Source organism: Hoplias malabaricus, chromosome 3 (assembly GCF_029633855.1).
Source record: "Hoplias malabaricus isolate fHopMal1 chromosome 3, fHopMal1.hap1, whole genome shotgun sequence".
Lineage (NCBI taxonomy): Eukaryota > Metazoa > Chordata > Actinopteri > Characiformes > Erythrinidae > Hoplias > Hoplias malabaricus.
Genome location: NC_089802.1, coordinates 66,200,816 through 66,218,356, shown reverse-complemented (window position 1 = coordinate 66,218,356; position 17,541 = coordinate 66,200,816). Strand labels below are relative to the sequence as shown.

The 17,541-nt window shown below is 38.0% G+C and overlaps 1 protein-coding gene across 3 annotated transcripts in view; it reads left to right on the top strand.

Moving 5' to 3' along the window:
• ptprfa (protein tyrosine phosphatase receptor type Fa) overlaps positions 1 to 16,673 on the top strand; it is a 490,757-nt gene extending 474,084 nt beyond the window's left edge. For all 3 annotated transcript variants that reach the window (XM_066666356.1, XM_066666355.1, XM_066666354.1), the window contains 6 exons: positions 862 to 1,040; positions 10,718 to 10,844; positions 11,014 to 11,139; positions 13,055 to 13,209; positions 13,330 to 13,465; positions 14,760 to 16,673. In XM_066666356.1, coding sequence (XP_066522453.1) covers positions 862 to 1,040; positions 10,718 to 10,844; positions 11,014 to 11,139; positions 13,055 to 13,209; positions 13,330 to 13,465; positions 14,760 to 14,828 — 792 coding nt within the window. In that variant the 3' untranslated portion in view covers positions 14,829 to 16,673. The remainder of the gene's footprint in view (positions 1 to 861; positions 1,041 to 10,717; positions 10,845 to 11,013; positions 11,140 to 13,054; positions 13,210 to 13,329; positions 13,466 to 14,759) is intronic.
• The last annotated feature ends 868 nt before the right edge of the window (positions 16,674 to 17,541 follow it).

Genomic DNA, 17,541 nt, shown 5'->3' with positions numbered 1-17,541 from the left:
GAAGCAATGGAAGTTTTGGATCAAGCAAGAGTGGGCAAAAATTACACTTGGAAAAACTTAAATAATTTGAACTCTAAAACGTCTTCCCAAATAACTAAAATGTGTAATTCAAAGAAATGAAAATGTGGTTGAAATGGAACTGGAATGTGTTGCAGGCACCAAATTCTACATTTGTTTATATAATGTTCATTATACAAAATACAGTCAACCTTATCAAAAACATTTCAAGACTTTTTTTTTTTTATTAAATCAAAGTTTAAGAGAATGAAAAAACACAGATCCTTGTTTTTATTGTATTTTATGACACATTTCTATTATTTTTTAAATATTTTAGGTGTGGCATTTCATACCATATGCTCCTTGTGCTACAGATTTGTTTCACCAGCATTTATTATTGTTATACTTTGTATGTGTATTTTATTTGTGTCCTTCAGAAAACCAAATGTTACAGTCTCTCTCTCTCTCTCTCCCTCTACCATTTTGCACTTTTAACTTTTCCTATGATCCTCTTTATTTCTCTATCCCTCTTCTTTTTCTCTTTTTTCTAACATTCTCTGTTCAGAGAGCACTGTGTGTACATGTGCCAGGAATATATCTCAACGTGGGTTCAAAATCTGTTACACAATTACATTCTGTTGATTATTCTTCTGCTGGTCCCCACAATTTAAATCATTATGTTTAAAGGTGAATACATGTGTAAAGTTTAGGGGTAAGTTATGGTTAATGTGAGGCTAATATTACTTATGGTTACATTTACAAATGTACTTATGAGTTAATACTAATGAACCTAAGATTAATAGTGTTAGCTATACTGCTAAAGTGCTCATCATTTTGAATGTTCTGCATCTGTTCTCTTTGCAGAAATTAGCCAACTCCAAAGCACATACCTCCCGATTCATTAGTGCCAATCTGCCGTGCAACAAGTTCAAAAACAGACTGGTCAACATCATGCCCTTTGAGTCCACTCGAGTGTGTCTACAGCCAATCAGAGGAGTGGAGGGCTCAGACTACATTAACGCTAGCTTCATCGACGGATACAGGTATGTGTGTGGGATGTATGTGTAGTGAAAAGTGAGTGATTTACAGTCATAATTTCACCACTACCTGTACATTAGTATTGGTAGCAAACATTTAAATGCACTTTTTATACAATTCTGATGATGTTTTCTCACAATTTGCTGCTCTCCAGTCTATTCACATGCTAGGAACTGGTCTAATGTGTTTACAAAGCCCCAGTGTCAATAAATGGGTAAGAAAAAAAAAGGATTTAAGTCCAACATGCTAGGTTTTCTCTCTGATCACGGTAGAGAAATGGTTACGAAAATGAAGATACCTCTCAATTTTGAAAAACATGAACCGAGATGAGGATATTGCTTTATTCCTGCTCTGTAGGTGGATACTGCTGATTTATTTTTCTTTCAGATTACCTAAGGTTGAACTCACTACAAATTCGAGACAGCAATAACTACATGAAAGTGCTACAAAACCAAACAACTTGAGTTACAAATGAGTTTCTATGATCATTCATTCATTCGTTCATTCATTTTCTGAAAAGACACATATAAACAGTAGTTTTTTTTTCTCAAACATACCACTCCACCTTAAAAGACGCAGAGCTTTTGAACGTAAACAAACCAGAGAGAAGAGCACTTCCCCAGAATCATTGACGTTGCGTTTAATTGTATGTCATTGTCCATAAAGCTGCTTGACATCTACATAAGCCTTTCATGACAGCTGACATAAACAACCTACAAAAGCATCTTTAAAAGCTCATTCCCACAACTTTCAGTTGTCAGAGCACTAAGCAGTTTTTTTGACAACTAAAGCTTATTTGAATAAGCCTGTAGAGATGTTTATGTAGGTTTGTCTGTTGTCATGAAAAAAATTATGTAAATGTCATATCATACTCTCAATAGAAAAACATTAAATTAAGTTGAATGCTCTAAATCAATGTTAGAGGAGCAGGATAAAACACAGCCTAAGGTTGTGAAGCAGTGGAACTCAGTCCTGGACACCAGTTAAAATATCTGGGGATTAAAGTGGCATTTGTGATCCAGAACTAATTATCCAACCTGATATCAGTACATAACCTCACTAAGTTCTTTAATTGGATTAGCATCAAATCCTCACAGCAATGTTCCAACACCTTCCCATAATAATAGAAGCTGTTGCTACAACAAAGCAGGATAAACTACTGATTAATTTAAATTAATTTAGACTACATTTTTAACATCCCCAAACATGTACTGGACATATAGTGTGCGTGAGTGCTACTAGCGCCCCTTGTGGAGATTTTGCAGCTTGCTAAACGTTAATGAGGTTGTTGTTGATTGGGTAATTCCAGAGTTAAGCAGTAAATAGCTTATTCACAAGAGGAATGAGTTATTTAGGAGCTAGATCCATGAACTGCTCCACATGTGAAAAGTAGAGATTGAGAGAGACAGAAGAGAGAGGGATGATTTGCTGCAAGGGGAGACGAGTGACAGTGCTGGGATGAAAAAGGAAAGTGACATTTATAGAAAACGATGAACAAAGACAGAGATTGGTTTTTAAAGAAGATTCTGCTGAAATCTGTGCAGCGAAGGACACTCTCACCCACCCCCCCACCTCCTGCTCTCATTCTTGTGGGTGGTGACAGCTGAGAGATGCCTTGTCTCAGTGTTTTCTGTCTCTGTAGCCTTTCACGTTGCGCTGGCAGTTGTCAGGACAAATTGGCCTTATTGGCAGGACTGTCCATAACCAGGAGTGTATCGGCCGAATAAACGGCCACGGCCTGACAGGTGACAAGCACGGCCCTGTAGGGAAATGAAATGATTACCCGTCACCACAGACACACTCAGTGTGTTTCCCTCAATGCGTTACACACACACACGCACACAAAAACACACACAGTGCCTTGTTATAGTATCTGAGCAAATTTACCAGACCTGCTTTGTTCTAGGGCGTTCCTCTAGTGATAGTGATGGTGATAGTAATATTGATTTTTTTGTTCTTTTCTTACGTGAATCCTCATATGTATGTAAATATATGTATTTGCTTACGTATGTGTATATCACTTTTAAGCTTTAAATTATCCCTTTTTTATTATTATTATTTAATATTAGATTTGTGCTACATGTTAGAGACATTAGCCTCATAGTTTAAGTGCAAAACTAAAGAAACTGTTTTCACACACCAAACATGACTTGGACAGGCAACAATGGAGAGAAAGTTGTGTTCATTTGATTATCTATAATTTGGGCTGGGCCATATGGCTAAAATATAACATGATAATCTATAAAGATATTTTCATGGTACATGACATAATAATAAAACAAAAATAAAAAAATATATAATAAAAGATTGTCATATTTCCATATCGTTACATTGCCCACCCCTCATTATTTCTTTGCATTCCCCATGCCGAACAGTATTATATGACACGTGGGAAACAGGTTATACAGTGTGTGTGTGTACATGTGTTAGAGTGGTAGTGTATGTGTGTGTGTCTGTATCCTCAGGCTCTGTCTGGGGCTCCTGGTTTTGCTCTTAATGAAATTAGCGTGAGATCAGAGAGGTCCTGTGGTGTGCTGGAGTGGATGCACTGTAATTGGCAGTAATCCTGTCTGTAATGAAGGGCTGAGGGAAAAAAGCTTTCTATCGCCTTTAGCTTGATGAGTTTGTATATGTGTAGGTGTGTGTGTGTGTGTGTAGACTACATACACCATAGTTTAACATGCGTTTGCCTAATGAAGCTCACAGGGTCTTCTTACCTGTGGTATGTGTATAAATGGATAGTTTTATGTGTGTGTGTGTGTGTGTGTGTGTGTGTGTGTGTGTGCATGTGTGTGTGTATGAGCATGTTTGTACATGCATCGGTATATAAGTAATTGTGCATGCGAGTGCGTTTATAATTACTTTGACTTCACCTGAGAGATGTGTGTGTTAGTGGGTGGGTGAGTGGGTTTGGAATCGAGGAGATACATACGCGCACACACACACACACACACACACACACGGTGTACTCTATGCAAGTTCCAAGCACAAATTTGACACATCCTGCATTCAGTATGAAACACGTTCTAATGCAAGAGTATTTCTGGGAAATTTCCACTAAAAAGTACACTGGAATGATACCTAGATTAAGAACACATTCCTTGCATCTACACTAATTGTCCATTTTATCAGCTCCACTGACCACTGCTGTGTCTGATCCAACACACACTAACACACCACCACCACATCAGTGTCACTGCAGCACTGAGAATGATCCACCACCTGAATCATATCTCCTCTGTGGTGGTCCTGTGAGGGTCCTGACCATTGATGATAAGAAAGTATGCAGAGAAACAGGTGGACCTCAGTCTGTAATTGTAGAACTACAAAGTGCGCCTGTACGGTCACTGGGTAAAATGCATGGTGAGTGTAGATACAAGGTAGGTCCTTAATCCAGTGATAAAATAAGAACCTGCTAATAAATGATATGCACAATTTATTAAAGTTTGAGCATCTCACAGCTGCTGATTTTCCTGTCGGTTTACACATTACAGTGCATTAAAAACTCATTTACTGTCAGTTTTCATGTCAGCGAAGAATGGCCATGTTGTTTTCATTCAGCTGAACATTTTCTTGTTTCGTCTTCACGTATACAGAATTCTCACTTTGTTTCTCCCAGTTTTAGTCTTCTGCACGCAGTATTTCTCTGGCTTGGTTTTTCTTCTTTCTGCTTTGCCCTTTTTGTAACAAATCCAAATTGTTCACATTTGTCTCTTTTGCTTTCCTTTGCTTACGTTCAGTAATCAGCTGAAACTAGGCTTTCTTTACATGGATTTCACACATTACGGGGATAGCATTCCCTCCCTGGAAATAAAGTATGTGAATCCTATGCCTAATGAACTACATTGTATGTGGAGCCCGTGTTGTATTTTTTTTTTTTATATAAAAAAAAATTAATTAAAGCATAATTATGAAAACTCTGAAACATTACGTAATTTATGCATGGAAATATTTGTATTTTCAGTTATTAATAAATTCCTTAATTGAGTAGTACCTATAGAGCAGGATTATATCTACATCCTCAACCCTTGTCATGCTTTTAAGTGTAATTAAATTAAAATCATGAATACTGCTGTTAAACACCCATCTTAAATGAAGCGTAATTTAAATGTTAGGTCGTTATATAAAAGAAATAGCAAATTATTATCACTATCAATAAAGTTTCAGTATTGGTGTCAGAGAACATATAACAGTATTGTGACATCTTTAGAGCCACTCTATCCATCACGAACCAACCTCAGCTGGGGACAGAAACACAAACTTGCCATTAGCACTGACACATTCACATGCTCCTGTGAGTGGGTGGAAGCAGGCTGCATGTGTTGATCTCCTGAGCAAAAAGCTCTCAGTTTATCCAGAAGAGGTGGTGTATGCAAACCCTTTGCTCCACTCTTTTCTCCCTGTTATGTTCTGGGAAAAATGTATGGATATATATATGTGTGTGTGTGTGTGTGTGTGTGTATGTGTGTGTGTTTACATCATAGAAAAAAATCTTTTAAAATCTTTTACATTCATATTTCATATTTTCATAATTCATATTTCTGTCCTTATATTTGGTTTACTGAAAGAAAACAGCCAGGACACTTACAGTATGTGTATCTTCCATTTCACAAATACTTTTACCTGGACCCAACCCTTCCTTATGTTGCTAACGCTGAAGCTGGTGTAGAAACACTTGTATAAAGTATAAATTGTATAAAGTCTTTCATTCATACAGAATAGAAGAAGCAGTGACCTCAACGATATAATAACATATAAATAAATAATATCCTCAGTTCTCAGCCTCTAGCCAGCAATAATCCCAGTCATTCTGGTTTCTGGCAGTGTTTTTACTGTGGTGTCACAGTACCATCTGGTGTTGCTTTAGAGGAACTACAAGAAGTGTTTTTGTTTTTTGAATCATAGGTTAAATCAGTTTTTCTGCAGTACACACACACACACACACATAGGTGTGTGATATCAGAAAACATTCCTAAAACATCAGATGTAGCTTGTGAATTTATACATGTAGGGGTTTTTTGTTTTTGTTTATTTTAGAATTACAAATTCCACTGTCACAGGTGCTCAGTGGTTTTGCTCCAATAATACCTTCAGAAAGAGTTTGATCTTGTGTGAAAGGTATATTCTGCCCACTGTCAAAGTGTCAGAATGACAATCTTCCTAAAAAGGAGATTCCTAAAAGGAAGATGTTATTAAACTTTTAAAAACAATCATTTGGGACTTGGAAAAGGAAAAAATATGAGAAAAGCAATCCCTGTGGATCTTATTATTGCCCAGGAGTTAATACAGAAACATACTGAGAAAAATGGTCTCCTTTTTGCCTAAAGCTTAAATGTCATAATAGCTCAAATAAGCAAAAGAAAATATACTATGCAACTCCAGAGTACTGCTACAACTGTAGAAAACACTGCTTTTTGTAATGTGTAACTGGTTTTTTAACTTTACTTTATGGCAGCGTCTGTCAGTGTGGAATATTGATATTGACAAAGAAGAGACAAAAACTGCCAGAGGCTCCTAAACACCAGCAGGCGATCTGGACACTTTTTTAACGCTACACAATATATCACTTATTGCAGTCCCTGAGGTCTTAATGAAAGGTTTATTACATGCTGTGGCCAAAATACCACAAAGCACAAACAACACATCATTTCTTACCCTGTTCAAAACAACCAATTTCAGCACCACATGAGAACGAGCCACATCTCAGTTCAGCACGAGACTGAGGAGCAAACCTGGCTTGTAGCCATTTTCACTTTTTTCCTCTCAATTCTTATTTTCAATTTTTAATCATTATTATTTATTGGTGCTTGTTGTGTTAGTTTTGCTCCATTTAATCTCGTCTTTGTGCTCTCACATGAACAATCCTAATTGGTCTAAACCTCTACATAGTGCAGCAAACTCAGAATGACTGGAATAACTGTTTACTGACTGGCAGCGCACCAAAATAAAAATAAAAAAGTCTTTTTGTATTTTTCCACAGTTTGTGGGTTGGTAGGTACTCCACATCCCAAATTAATGTGTTGATGCACTGTAATGAGTAAAGGAGGTTTTCATGTGTTCCTTTTAAAGTATTTATACTTCAAAGATTTGTTACAGTTGATTTATTTGCTCATAACTGACCCTAAAGTTTAAAATAACTACATTTTACTTTCAACTGTTAATGCATAAACTATGAAAATGTTTTAACAGCACAAATATTAATACTGTTACAAGTTTTTTTCAACAATTTTTTTAAACAATTTTCAAATCTGTTGTTATTCAGCATTATATTATTCCATACAAGCTTTACATTACTGATGTTCATGTAGGATACACTGAGGTTTATCTTAGTTAGCAGTTCTTGTTATTGACAAATGACAAATGATAAGAAAATCATCATTTCATAATAATAGAATAATGCAAGTGTTTCATAAAGGCACTGCCATTTTCTGAGGAAGTATATATTTGTAGTTGGCAAACACATTTGTAGATGCCCATGAGTGACTCAGTAACTATTTCTTTAAGTGCCGACAAATTGGATGGATGGATAGGATTCCATCATCAAGACAGCTCTGCGTCCATTTATCTCCCTCAGGTTAATGATGCCAAAACAGCAGGCATTAAAACCTATACTCATTGTAGGTCATTCTGAAATATTAGGTTAAGTTAACAATTATATATTCATTATTAACAATGTAAACATTTTAACTGGTTATAGTTGAAGTGGCACACCTGAGATTATTACAATGATTGAGACAAAATAGTTAAAAATCTACAAATTAAAAAGCAAATCGGAGACAACACCGGCCCCTTATCACCTCCTACTGTGAACATATGTTTAGGGTGTGAATGTGTGTGTGTGTGAGAGAAATGGGTGTGCATGTGGGTATGAGTAACGCTTAGATGGTGTGTGATCACATATCTGTGCAAATGAGTGATTGTGTTTATTTGTGTGTATGTGTATGTGGGTGTGCCCTGTTTGGATTGGTCATGCTCATGATATTTTGACTGACAATTAAGTACTATTGAGTGAGGAAAAACAATTTTCGTTCCTTTATTTTTGGCCTACCTGGCCGGCCTAGGAGAGGCATTTTCCCTCACTGACTTCAAACACCCATGCGTAAGTAAGAACAGTTCAGTTCAGTTTATTACTATTATCTCTCAAAGAGAAACTGGATTTGTAAGCAGACACTAACAATCCCCTCCAAACATACAGTAAAACATATGAAAAAAGACATAAAAAACAAATAAGACATACACTGGCAGAACAAGATCATATAAAACAAAAAGGAGCAAACATGGCAAGGAGGGCACCTTAAAACTTCACTTAATCTTCCTATTTAGTGAATGTATTTTGCCTGTAGCAGACAGATCAAGTAGAACTGTACCTGTGTAATAACTGAGGTGAGTGAAGACATCAGGTGCTTACAACAGTTAGTAGTTCTATTAGTTTAGAATCAGAAACATTAATTCTGTGTGTTTATGAATGTTGCTGCATTGCAGCAAATAATTGGTCTTACCTTTTTGATCATAAATATATATTGAACTCTTAGTTATTGCTAAAAGATTTCCAGAAAAAAAGAAAGTTCTTCACATTCTTACTTATTTGACTTGTTTGTTTGTTTAAAGTTGAGCACGCTTTTGTCGTTGAATATTGGTGTAATTTGATCACAAATATTGGACGGTCTATTCTTTGATTGGGTTTCAGAGAAAACAAGTGCTCTGGACTTGCATATTCATTATGCCTGATGTTTGGGCAAACTTTGAGCATCCCCTTGACTGTGATGCCAGTCCTAACAATCTCTGCCCCTGGAATTCCTTGCTCCAAATCTTAAAAAAACAACACCTGTACTGGCTGAGCTAAAAAGAATTGTTTTTCATTTCTTTTTTATTAGTCCTGCCCTCCATATTTCTTCTACAACACAATCACATAATAAAATCAGGCATTGATATGAAGCACCAAAGCTTCTTCAGACATTCCAAAAACAATCCACACACACACTGGCGAGAAGCAGCAGCCAAATGCACACAGCGTACTCCCAACCAGGAACAACTGTCCACCTGGAGGACTGCATCAGGCACTAGGGTTTCACCCAGGACAGAGGGCCAATCCATATCTGGGCACACACACATTCACACTCATTCACTCACACACATACACACTCGTTCACTCACACAGTCTTGTTTGTTGTTCACAACTACACTGCATAGCCAAAGTTTGTGGACACCTGCTGATTTGTCATTTTATCTATAAGTGCATTAATAGTGCATTTGTCCCCCCCCCCATTGCTGCAGTAATAGCTTTAGATGCTGGAACATTGCTTTGAGGTTTAATGGTAATGGAATACAGCCTTGAGAGCTTTATTGAGGTCAGGTATGTAGGTCTCGAGGAATAATTATTTATGGATCACAAGGGACACTTCCCAAAATTATTGGACATAGCACCTTCACTCCAGAGTGAAGTTTCACAGCTCCACATTCCAAAGTTGAGGGCTCTATCCCTCTCTAGCTTGGTCATGCCGTTGAGCATGTTGTCCTTAAGCTCACATGCAACTGCTTCAGAGCATCCCACTTATTTTCATGCTTTTCTAAGTAGATTGTAATTGCTGTGCTTGCACCACTAAATGTTTGCATTCCGGTTTATGAGCTATTAGCTGTCTTGCTACTTAGCTGTCGATATTTAATATGTTTCAACAGATAAACGGCTCAAGCTCAAATGAACAAACATTACTTATCGCTAAAGCTGTTAAAGCACTAGTGGGGTTAGGGCCCCATTCACACATTAGAAATTTTGCTTTGTGTTTATTCAATGATATTTCTCAATAAATATTTTATATATACACACTTTTATTATATCACTTCCATTTTGCATAACTCCACACAATTGCATAATTTCTAATTACACAATTCTAAACTAAATCCACACACTACACTAAAAACATCACTCTTATAACTGGGATACAGGCACTACATGTCTATCTTAATAAAAACAAGGACAAGCGATGTCATTGGTCCAGTGCTCCATGTGGAGGCTTTTATTAAATGTGAGTGAGGCAGTGACTGAGGGAGTGAGGGGTCACAAGACAATTCATTGAGGTGCTTTGCATCTAAAAACATTAAATTAAAGGGGAAAAGAAAGCAAATAAAATGCATTTTTAGTGGGGCAAATTGTAGTCAGAGACCATTATAAAATGCCTTTCGTATCTCAATCCCCTGCATTAAAATGCCTGTAATTGTCCTGTGGAAATATCTGCCGTCAGCTTAAATGTGACATTTGTCCTATATAATACGGAAATATTTTACAGACATAAAAAATAGCAGGTTGGCTAAAAGACATTTAACAATTACAAATTGAACTTACTTTTATGTTTTTAAACAGCAAAAGGCTCAAAAGGCTTGTTTTGCTTTGATTTTATTATGTACGGTGACCTTGAGAGTCTTGAAAGGCGCCAAAAATAAAATGTATTATTATTATTATTATTATTATTAAATCATTTCATCACCTGCGAGTGTTGATTAAAACATTTATACATTTTGCAGATATAAACCCAAAATATTCTTTTCAAAACAGATCTATTTTTATTAATTTGTTCATATTTATTTGTTATTTATTCTTCAGGTGATAATTCAGTTCACTTCATTTTTTAAATTTGAGTCAATTGTTAATGTCTTTTTTTGTGTGTGTGTGTGTGTGTGTTTGTAGGCAGCAGAAAGCCTACATTGCAACCCAAGGTCCTCTAGCTGAGACCACTGAGGACTTCTGGAGAATGCTGTGGGAACACAACTCAACTATAGTAGTAATGCTGACCAAACTCAGAGAGATGGGACGGGTAAGTTAACAACACACACCAATAATGACTGACAAATATTCAATAGGGTGATGTTTGATGTAAACATTCAACAAAGAAATGTTTATCTAAAAATTTCCCTCACTTTAAGGGAAAAACAATGAAGCATATCATTCTTTTAAAACAGACACTTTCATTTGTCGCCCTGCAGGAGAAGTGTCATCAGTACTGGCCAGCTGAGCGCTCCGCACGCTATCAGTACTTTGTGGTGGATCCAATGGCTGAGTACAACATGCCGCAGTACATCCTCCGCGAGTTTAAAGTCACCGATGCCAGGGTACGCCTCTCTCCTTTCACATATTCACATCGCTGACTGTTTCTTTGTATAAACTGTTAAAACTCCAGTCAAGAACAGCTGAAAGGACTGTCCAACAGAAGGCATCATAAGCAAAGCTGTGTTTAATGTTTGATGTGTTTGTTTTTATAGTGGACTATTTAAACTTGCTGTTTGCAGAGATTTAAGCATGGGCTCTGATTGCGGATTTTTAAAAAGACATGAATAAGATCTTTGGTCGCAGTTCTGATTGAGACGAGGTGGGTTAAGGCTTTTAACTGCAGTTTAGTTTATTGATGTTTAAATGGGCTTTCAACTGGGGCTACGGTTAAGGACCTAATCAGGATTGTGACTGGGGATTTTAACAGGTGTCACGGTTTGCACTCGGGGAGGCAGAGGTAAACGCAGGGAGGATACTTTATTATAAAGAAAGGAAGGAAACAAAGAAAGAATACTACAACTAGAAAACAAGTAATCAACAGACAGAAAAACTTAAAAACACTAGACATTGACCTGAACAGACCTACACAGAAAGACCCAGAAAACTAATCACAGAAAGCTAATGCTAAACCTGAACACAGGAATGACATAGAGATACCGAGACACAGAGGGATACTTGGAATGCAAATGGTTGACAAACACTGAGACTCAAGACAGGGCTTATAACATAGAGGACAATACAAAACACCTGGGAACAACAATCACACGAGGAGACACTGATGAGAGGGTGGAGCTACAAACCAAGGAGTGTCTAAGGAGGAGACGAGAGGAGGACTAGAACAAAAACAAAACAAAGAAGCACAATACAAACAAGGAAACAAAGAGACACAGACAGAGCAGGAAAACACTACACAGGGCAATTCATGACACTTAAACTGAAACTCTCATTGAGGCTCTGAATTGGGGTTCTGCTCAGGGCTTGGGGTTTTTAACAGGGCATAGAGAGACACAATCATTAAGGGTCTGATTGTGGTGATTTTCGACTTACACAGCTCCCTCACTTAATGTAACCAGTCAAGTCGCAAAACGCCATCTCTACTGGGAACCGCAGGCTTTTAAAACCACAGCAATGGTGGAAGTTACGTTAGGAGCATATCCATGGTTGTGTATTTGTGTGTCGCTTTTGTTTTTTTGGCTGAACACGGTTCTCACAGATCAGCAGTTTTCCTTGTTGGGTGGGTGGGTGTATATACACACTCACAATGCAGGGGAATGACGTAAGCGCAGGTAATGGTTTAATAATCAAAACTAACACACACCAATATAGACCAAAACCAAAACAAGGCCATAAACAAACACGAACAGGAATAGGATCAGGGCATAAGCAGAGTTCGAAACAGGGTTATCCACAGGAACAGGGTAAAACAGGGCTCAGGAAGAGCCGAAGCGGCGGTGTTGTGTTGAGTTGCTACCTTGTGGAAATGTGCTAATTTTTGCAGGTCTTCCCATGCTCAGACTCAAAATCTTTGTTTTCATTTTTACTTTGTTTTTCGTGTTAAATCTGTTTTTCTCCGATGCATTACACAGTCGTATTTACTGTTATTATTTGCCTGAGTGAACCAAAACTGTACACAATGAATCAAATATAAAACCATTTCTTTTCACTGTAATAATCTTACAGTTTCTTTAATAAGGAGATTTGCTTATACTTCAGTAGGCAGCATTTTCTGATACACTACATTTATCTCACCTACTGTTTTATTTAAACAACTCTACTGTATGGCAGCACATTTCGACAAGGTAGCACAACTCGTCAGAACCCCGGTCTTGTATAGTCCATGTCATCAGGCTCAGGTGTGTTGGGGTTTTGATACAGATTCTGACTGAGGTATATTTAGAAGTTGTAAATATGTCATTCCCAAGCACAATTAATTCTCCATCCAAAGAACAGAAGAATGACTCTTCTCTTTTCACTCAGGACGGCCAATCCAGGACCATCCGGCAGTTCCAGTTCACTGACTGGCCAGAGCAAGGGGTGCCAAAGACAGGAGAGGGCTTTATCGACTTCATTGGCCAGGTTCACAAAACCAAGGAGCAGTTTGGTCAGGATGGACCAATAACGGTTCACTGCAGGTGACCATTTGTAGATCTTTGTGTTTATATATGTCCTGTATGTCCTAGTCAAGTGTATGAATGGCACAAAAGAGGAAAACAAATGTGTGTGTGTGTCCTGATGCATTATCTGTTTTACAGTGCTGGTGTGGGTCGTACCGGTGTGTTTATTACTCTGAGTATCGTTCTGGAGCGGATGAGGTATGAAGGAGTGGTGGATCTTTTCCAGACGGTCAAAACACTCCGCACTCAGAGACCTGCCATGGTACAAACAGAGGTGAGAGGAAGAGTGGTCATTTTCAGGATTATAATTTCAATAATGTAAAATAATATAATGTAAAATCATTATATTGTAGCATAACGTCTGTGTTAACAAATCTTAAAAACATGAAAACTAAAGTTCCAATCCCATAAACAACATCTTTGCTTTGCATTTATCTTACCTAAAGCCTCTGAATTTTGAGCTCTATACATTTGAGATAATGTACACCAGTGGCGGATGCTGGTCTTTCGAGGAGGGGAAGCTCAGTTTCGGCCTACATCATAAAATGTGTCGGTTTATTTATACGTAAATTCTACCCTCCGTTCCTTTTCAAGAAAATGATCTGTGACCCTGTCGTACCAACAAGGCGTCTTTTCCAGGGACTTGACTAGTGTCCTCTCAATGGCCAGCAGAGCTAGGCTGCTTAAACGGCCTTGGCCCATGTGAAGTGTGTCCGCCTGTGAGTGCTTTGTGACGGTGGAGGGGCTCAGCAGCACCCGCTGGACAGAAACTGCGATAGAAGTCAGAAAGAGTGCTAGAAGTCAGTCTCAAAACAAGCAGCTACAAAAAAACCCACCAGAAATGGAAGCTTGATTTGTCGCTAGTCGTTTTTAACAAAGAAAATGCCGGTTTAAGAAAGTCTGGTTCAACTCAGAACAGAATGAAAATGTAATGCTCCCACGGATCTTTACACCAAAGGATCGCTGATTCGCTCATTTCGCTCTCAATCAAAAAGGGATTCAGCCTCAGACAGATCATCCAATCATCATGCAGAAGCTGAGCGTCCGAGCCAGCCAAGGCTAGCCCACTGCCCCATAGACCCCCAGAGACGCTGAGCGTCTGATGGGCGGGACAAAGCCCAGCCTTTATCCAATCACTCGTCTCGTTTCGCTGCACTTCACTGCTTCACTATTGAACTCTGTGGAGCATCCACTCCGTTTAAAGCACCGTGAACCTGCGGGAATGATTGAGAGGAAAGCCGCGTCTTTACCAGTGATAAGAAGCTGATTCTGAACAAAAGTTAATCGCGTTGTAGTGCATATTTATTCAATGACACGTACACACAACAGAATATATTTGATCACTTATTTTTTGACATTTTAGGGGAAGCTGAGCTTCCCTTGCAGTCTTAGAGCAATCACCTCTGATGTACACCTAATCTTGCACATTTCTATGCTTTTCCTGTTGTAATACACATAATTCCACTGTCTGTTAGAAATAATGAAATATATCAGTAGAATCTGTGAGTACTGTGTTTTGTTTTGTCTTTTTCAACGTATGAAAACACTTTCTCTCTGTGTGTTCCCAGGACCAGTATCAGCTGTGTTACAGGGCAGCTCTGGAGTACCTGGGCAGCTTTGATCACTATGCAACGTAACCGCTCACGGAAATCTCCGAAAAGCCCTGGAACGACACCCCTACTCCCCCTCAGGAGAGCAGCCAGTTCTTTCTGAGCCAAAACAAACCCCACTGATTCAATACGCAGGCTGTGGGAGAGAGAAGAGAATGTAAAGGAGAGTCACAACTGGAATCTGCAACTGTGTTGTCCTTCAATCCTGCGTTCATGCCTCTTTTTCTGAAATTACCCTGAGAAAAAAAAATCCAAAAAAACAAAAAAAAAAAACAAAAAAAAAACAACAAATATGCCGTTCTGGTATCTATATTACTGTACTCCATCTCCTGTCTCTGTAACCTGCTGAGAATGCAAATTACCTTACTGATTTTTTATAGCTTCCATTTTTATTGCCATCTTCATATTAATCATTACTATTATGTTATTACAATACAATTGTACCTACAAAAGTATGTTATGTTTTTCATTTGCTGTTTATTTTACCTGTTTTATGTGTACGGGGTCTGTTTTTTCACACATTGTTATTCATTTATGATTTTTATATTATTATATAGTCATTTTTTGTTTAGCACAGGGGGCATGTATTTTAACATGACCCAGATAACTCACACTAGAGGATTCATACTCCTGAGCTGCTGATCATTTCTTAATTTTTATTATCATTATTATACTATTTTTTAATAATCTGCTCTTATTCAGTGTGAGAGGGAGAAGATATTTAGGACTTTTTCCAAACTCCTGACATTTTACTATACACAACTATCTATGTTTAAAAAAAAAAAAAAAAAAAAAAAAAATGGGATGGCATTATGTCACAGTTATAGAGTCACCATCCTAAACTGAGAAACAAGATCTGAGAAAAATGCCATGTACAGACTCTGGCTCTGATTTAAAAGAAAAAATATATAGTTGTAAACTGTGATTTTTCTGGAAGCTTTTCACTCATAAAGGGTCATTTAATGAAGTCCAGTGGTCTGTGTGCTGTCCAGGCAAATCCTTTGTTTACCCAAGTCAAAGGTCAGCTTGCTCTGACAGCCGCAGAAAACAGAAAGGCCAGGCTGTGGTCAGATGAGTGGCTCAGAAAATGTGCAGCAAACAGAATTGTTATTTTGGTGTCAACTAGGGCTGCAACGATCAGTTGACGAAGGTGTTAACTCATCGGCGATGTCGATAATGGGGGAAAATGTATGTTTTATTTTGTTTACAAAGAAAAGCACACTTTAATGCTCCATAATGCTCATATGATTCACAGGGTCTCTCTGACAGATCGCAAAGCAGGACGTTTAGGGGGCAGTATGTCTTCTTGTCGTATTGTTGGACCATTAAAAGAAATTGCTTGTCACATGGTTAGAAATGACTGGATGCAAAATCAGCCGGTGTAACAATGTTAATTAATCAAATTACTTGCAGCCCTAGTATAATTTTAAATATCCAAATTAGCTGACCACTATGTCTGGTCCAGACAGCTGTTCTGGCCCACTATTCTGAACACCTGAGATCAAAACACCCAGTCCAAACTATGTATGCGTGGGTACAGTACCATTGCTGCCATACGATCATATCTCACTGTGGCTCAGAACGATGGATTACACAATAACATTAAAAAGACGCAACACTGGACAGAGAATTTCTGGAAATTTCTGTTCAACACAAGCGTTTCCTTCTCCCCTACAGCCAGAGCACAAAGTGAGGTGGATGGGAACACATGGGACCAGGCCAATGATTCATTTCACTTTGTGTTCGGAGCGAGATGTAAGAGGGTTCAATCTGTTGTACATGCAGTCTGTTTTCTATTTGTTAATAAAATAATTAAAAAAAAATAACAGAGAAAATATGTTCCAAAAACCTTGATGTTAATAAAGCTGGAAAATTGGGTTTTGTATATTTCTGTGGTGGCTTCTCTGTCACTGAGGTTGGAAGAACACAGACACACACTGACTGACACTATTCCTGGTGAAAATTAGGAGATCACCACATTTAGATGTTCACCCAAGTTTTTCACTCCACAGCAAATAGACAAATGACAAGCGTGACACAACCATTGTGTTTAATAACTAGACATTCTGGCTTTGTTTAACTTCAAATACATTATTATGGAGGAATATTGAGTCACTTAATTTTGATTAAATATTTCTTAAATTACTTTGTAACATTGCACAATTAAAGGAACACTTGCATTTAAAGGGACACTAGGTATTTTTCTTTTTTGCTCCTAGGTTCCCCCTACAGTCGCAGAGTGCAATTTATTTTACAGCACTGTCCTGCAGTTTCTGCAGTGCCGAGCCTAGATTAGCAAAAACAGAATCACTATTCTCCTTATTACAGATCAGTAACATGATTTTGATGCTCTATTTTTAGGTATAAATATTACTTACTGTTCCTTTAAATACAGCACAGGTATAAAAATTACTGCAACAATTAAAATACAGGCCTCAACAAACTTTCAAATGAGAAATGAGAAAACTGCCCAAATGAGAGTTGGGAATGCATTATAAAACTCTTTCAAGATGAAACACAGAGTGATGCAAAAGATGTTTCCAGTCAGCGCTGTCTAAAGCCTAGTACAATTATAAACAACACCGGATGGTCCATTAGGACCCGCTCCAGGAGCCAAAGGACATGAAGCTTGGACAGGGACATGAAATGTCAGACTGTGTGCTGAAAACTCCTTCAGCAGACTCCCAAGCACCTGCAGGATTGTGTACTGGTCTAAGTGCAGATTTGGAACTGGTTGTTG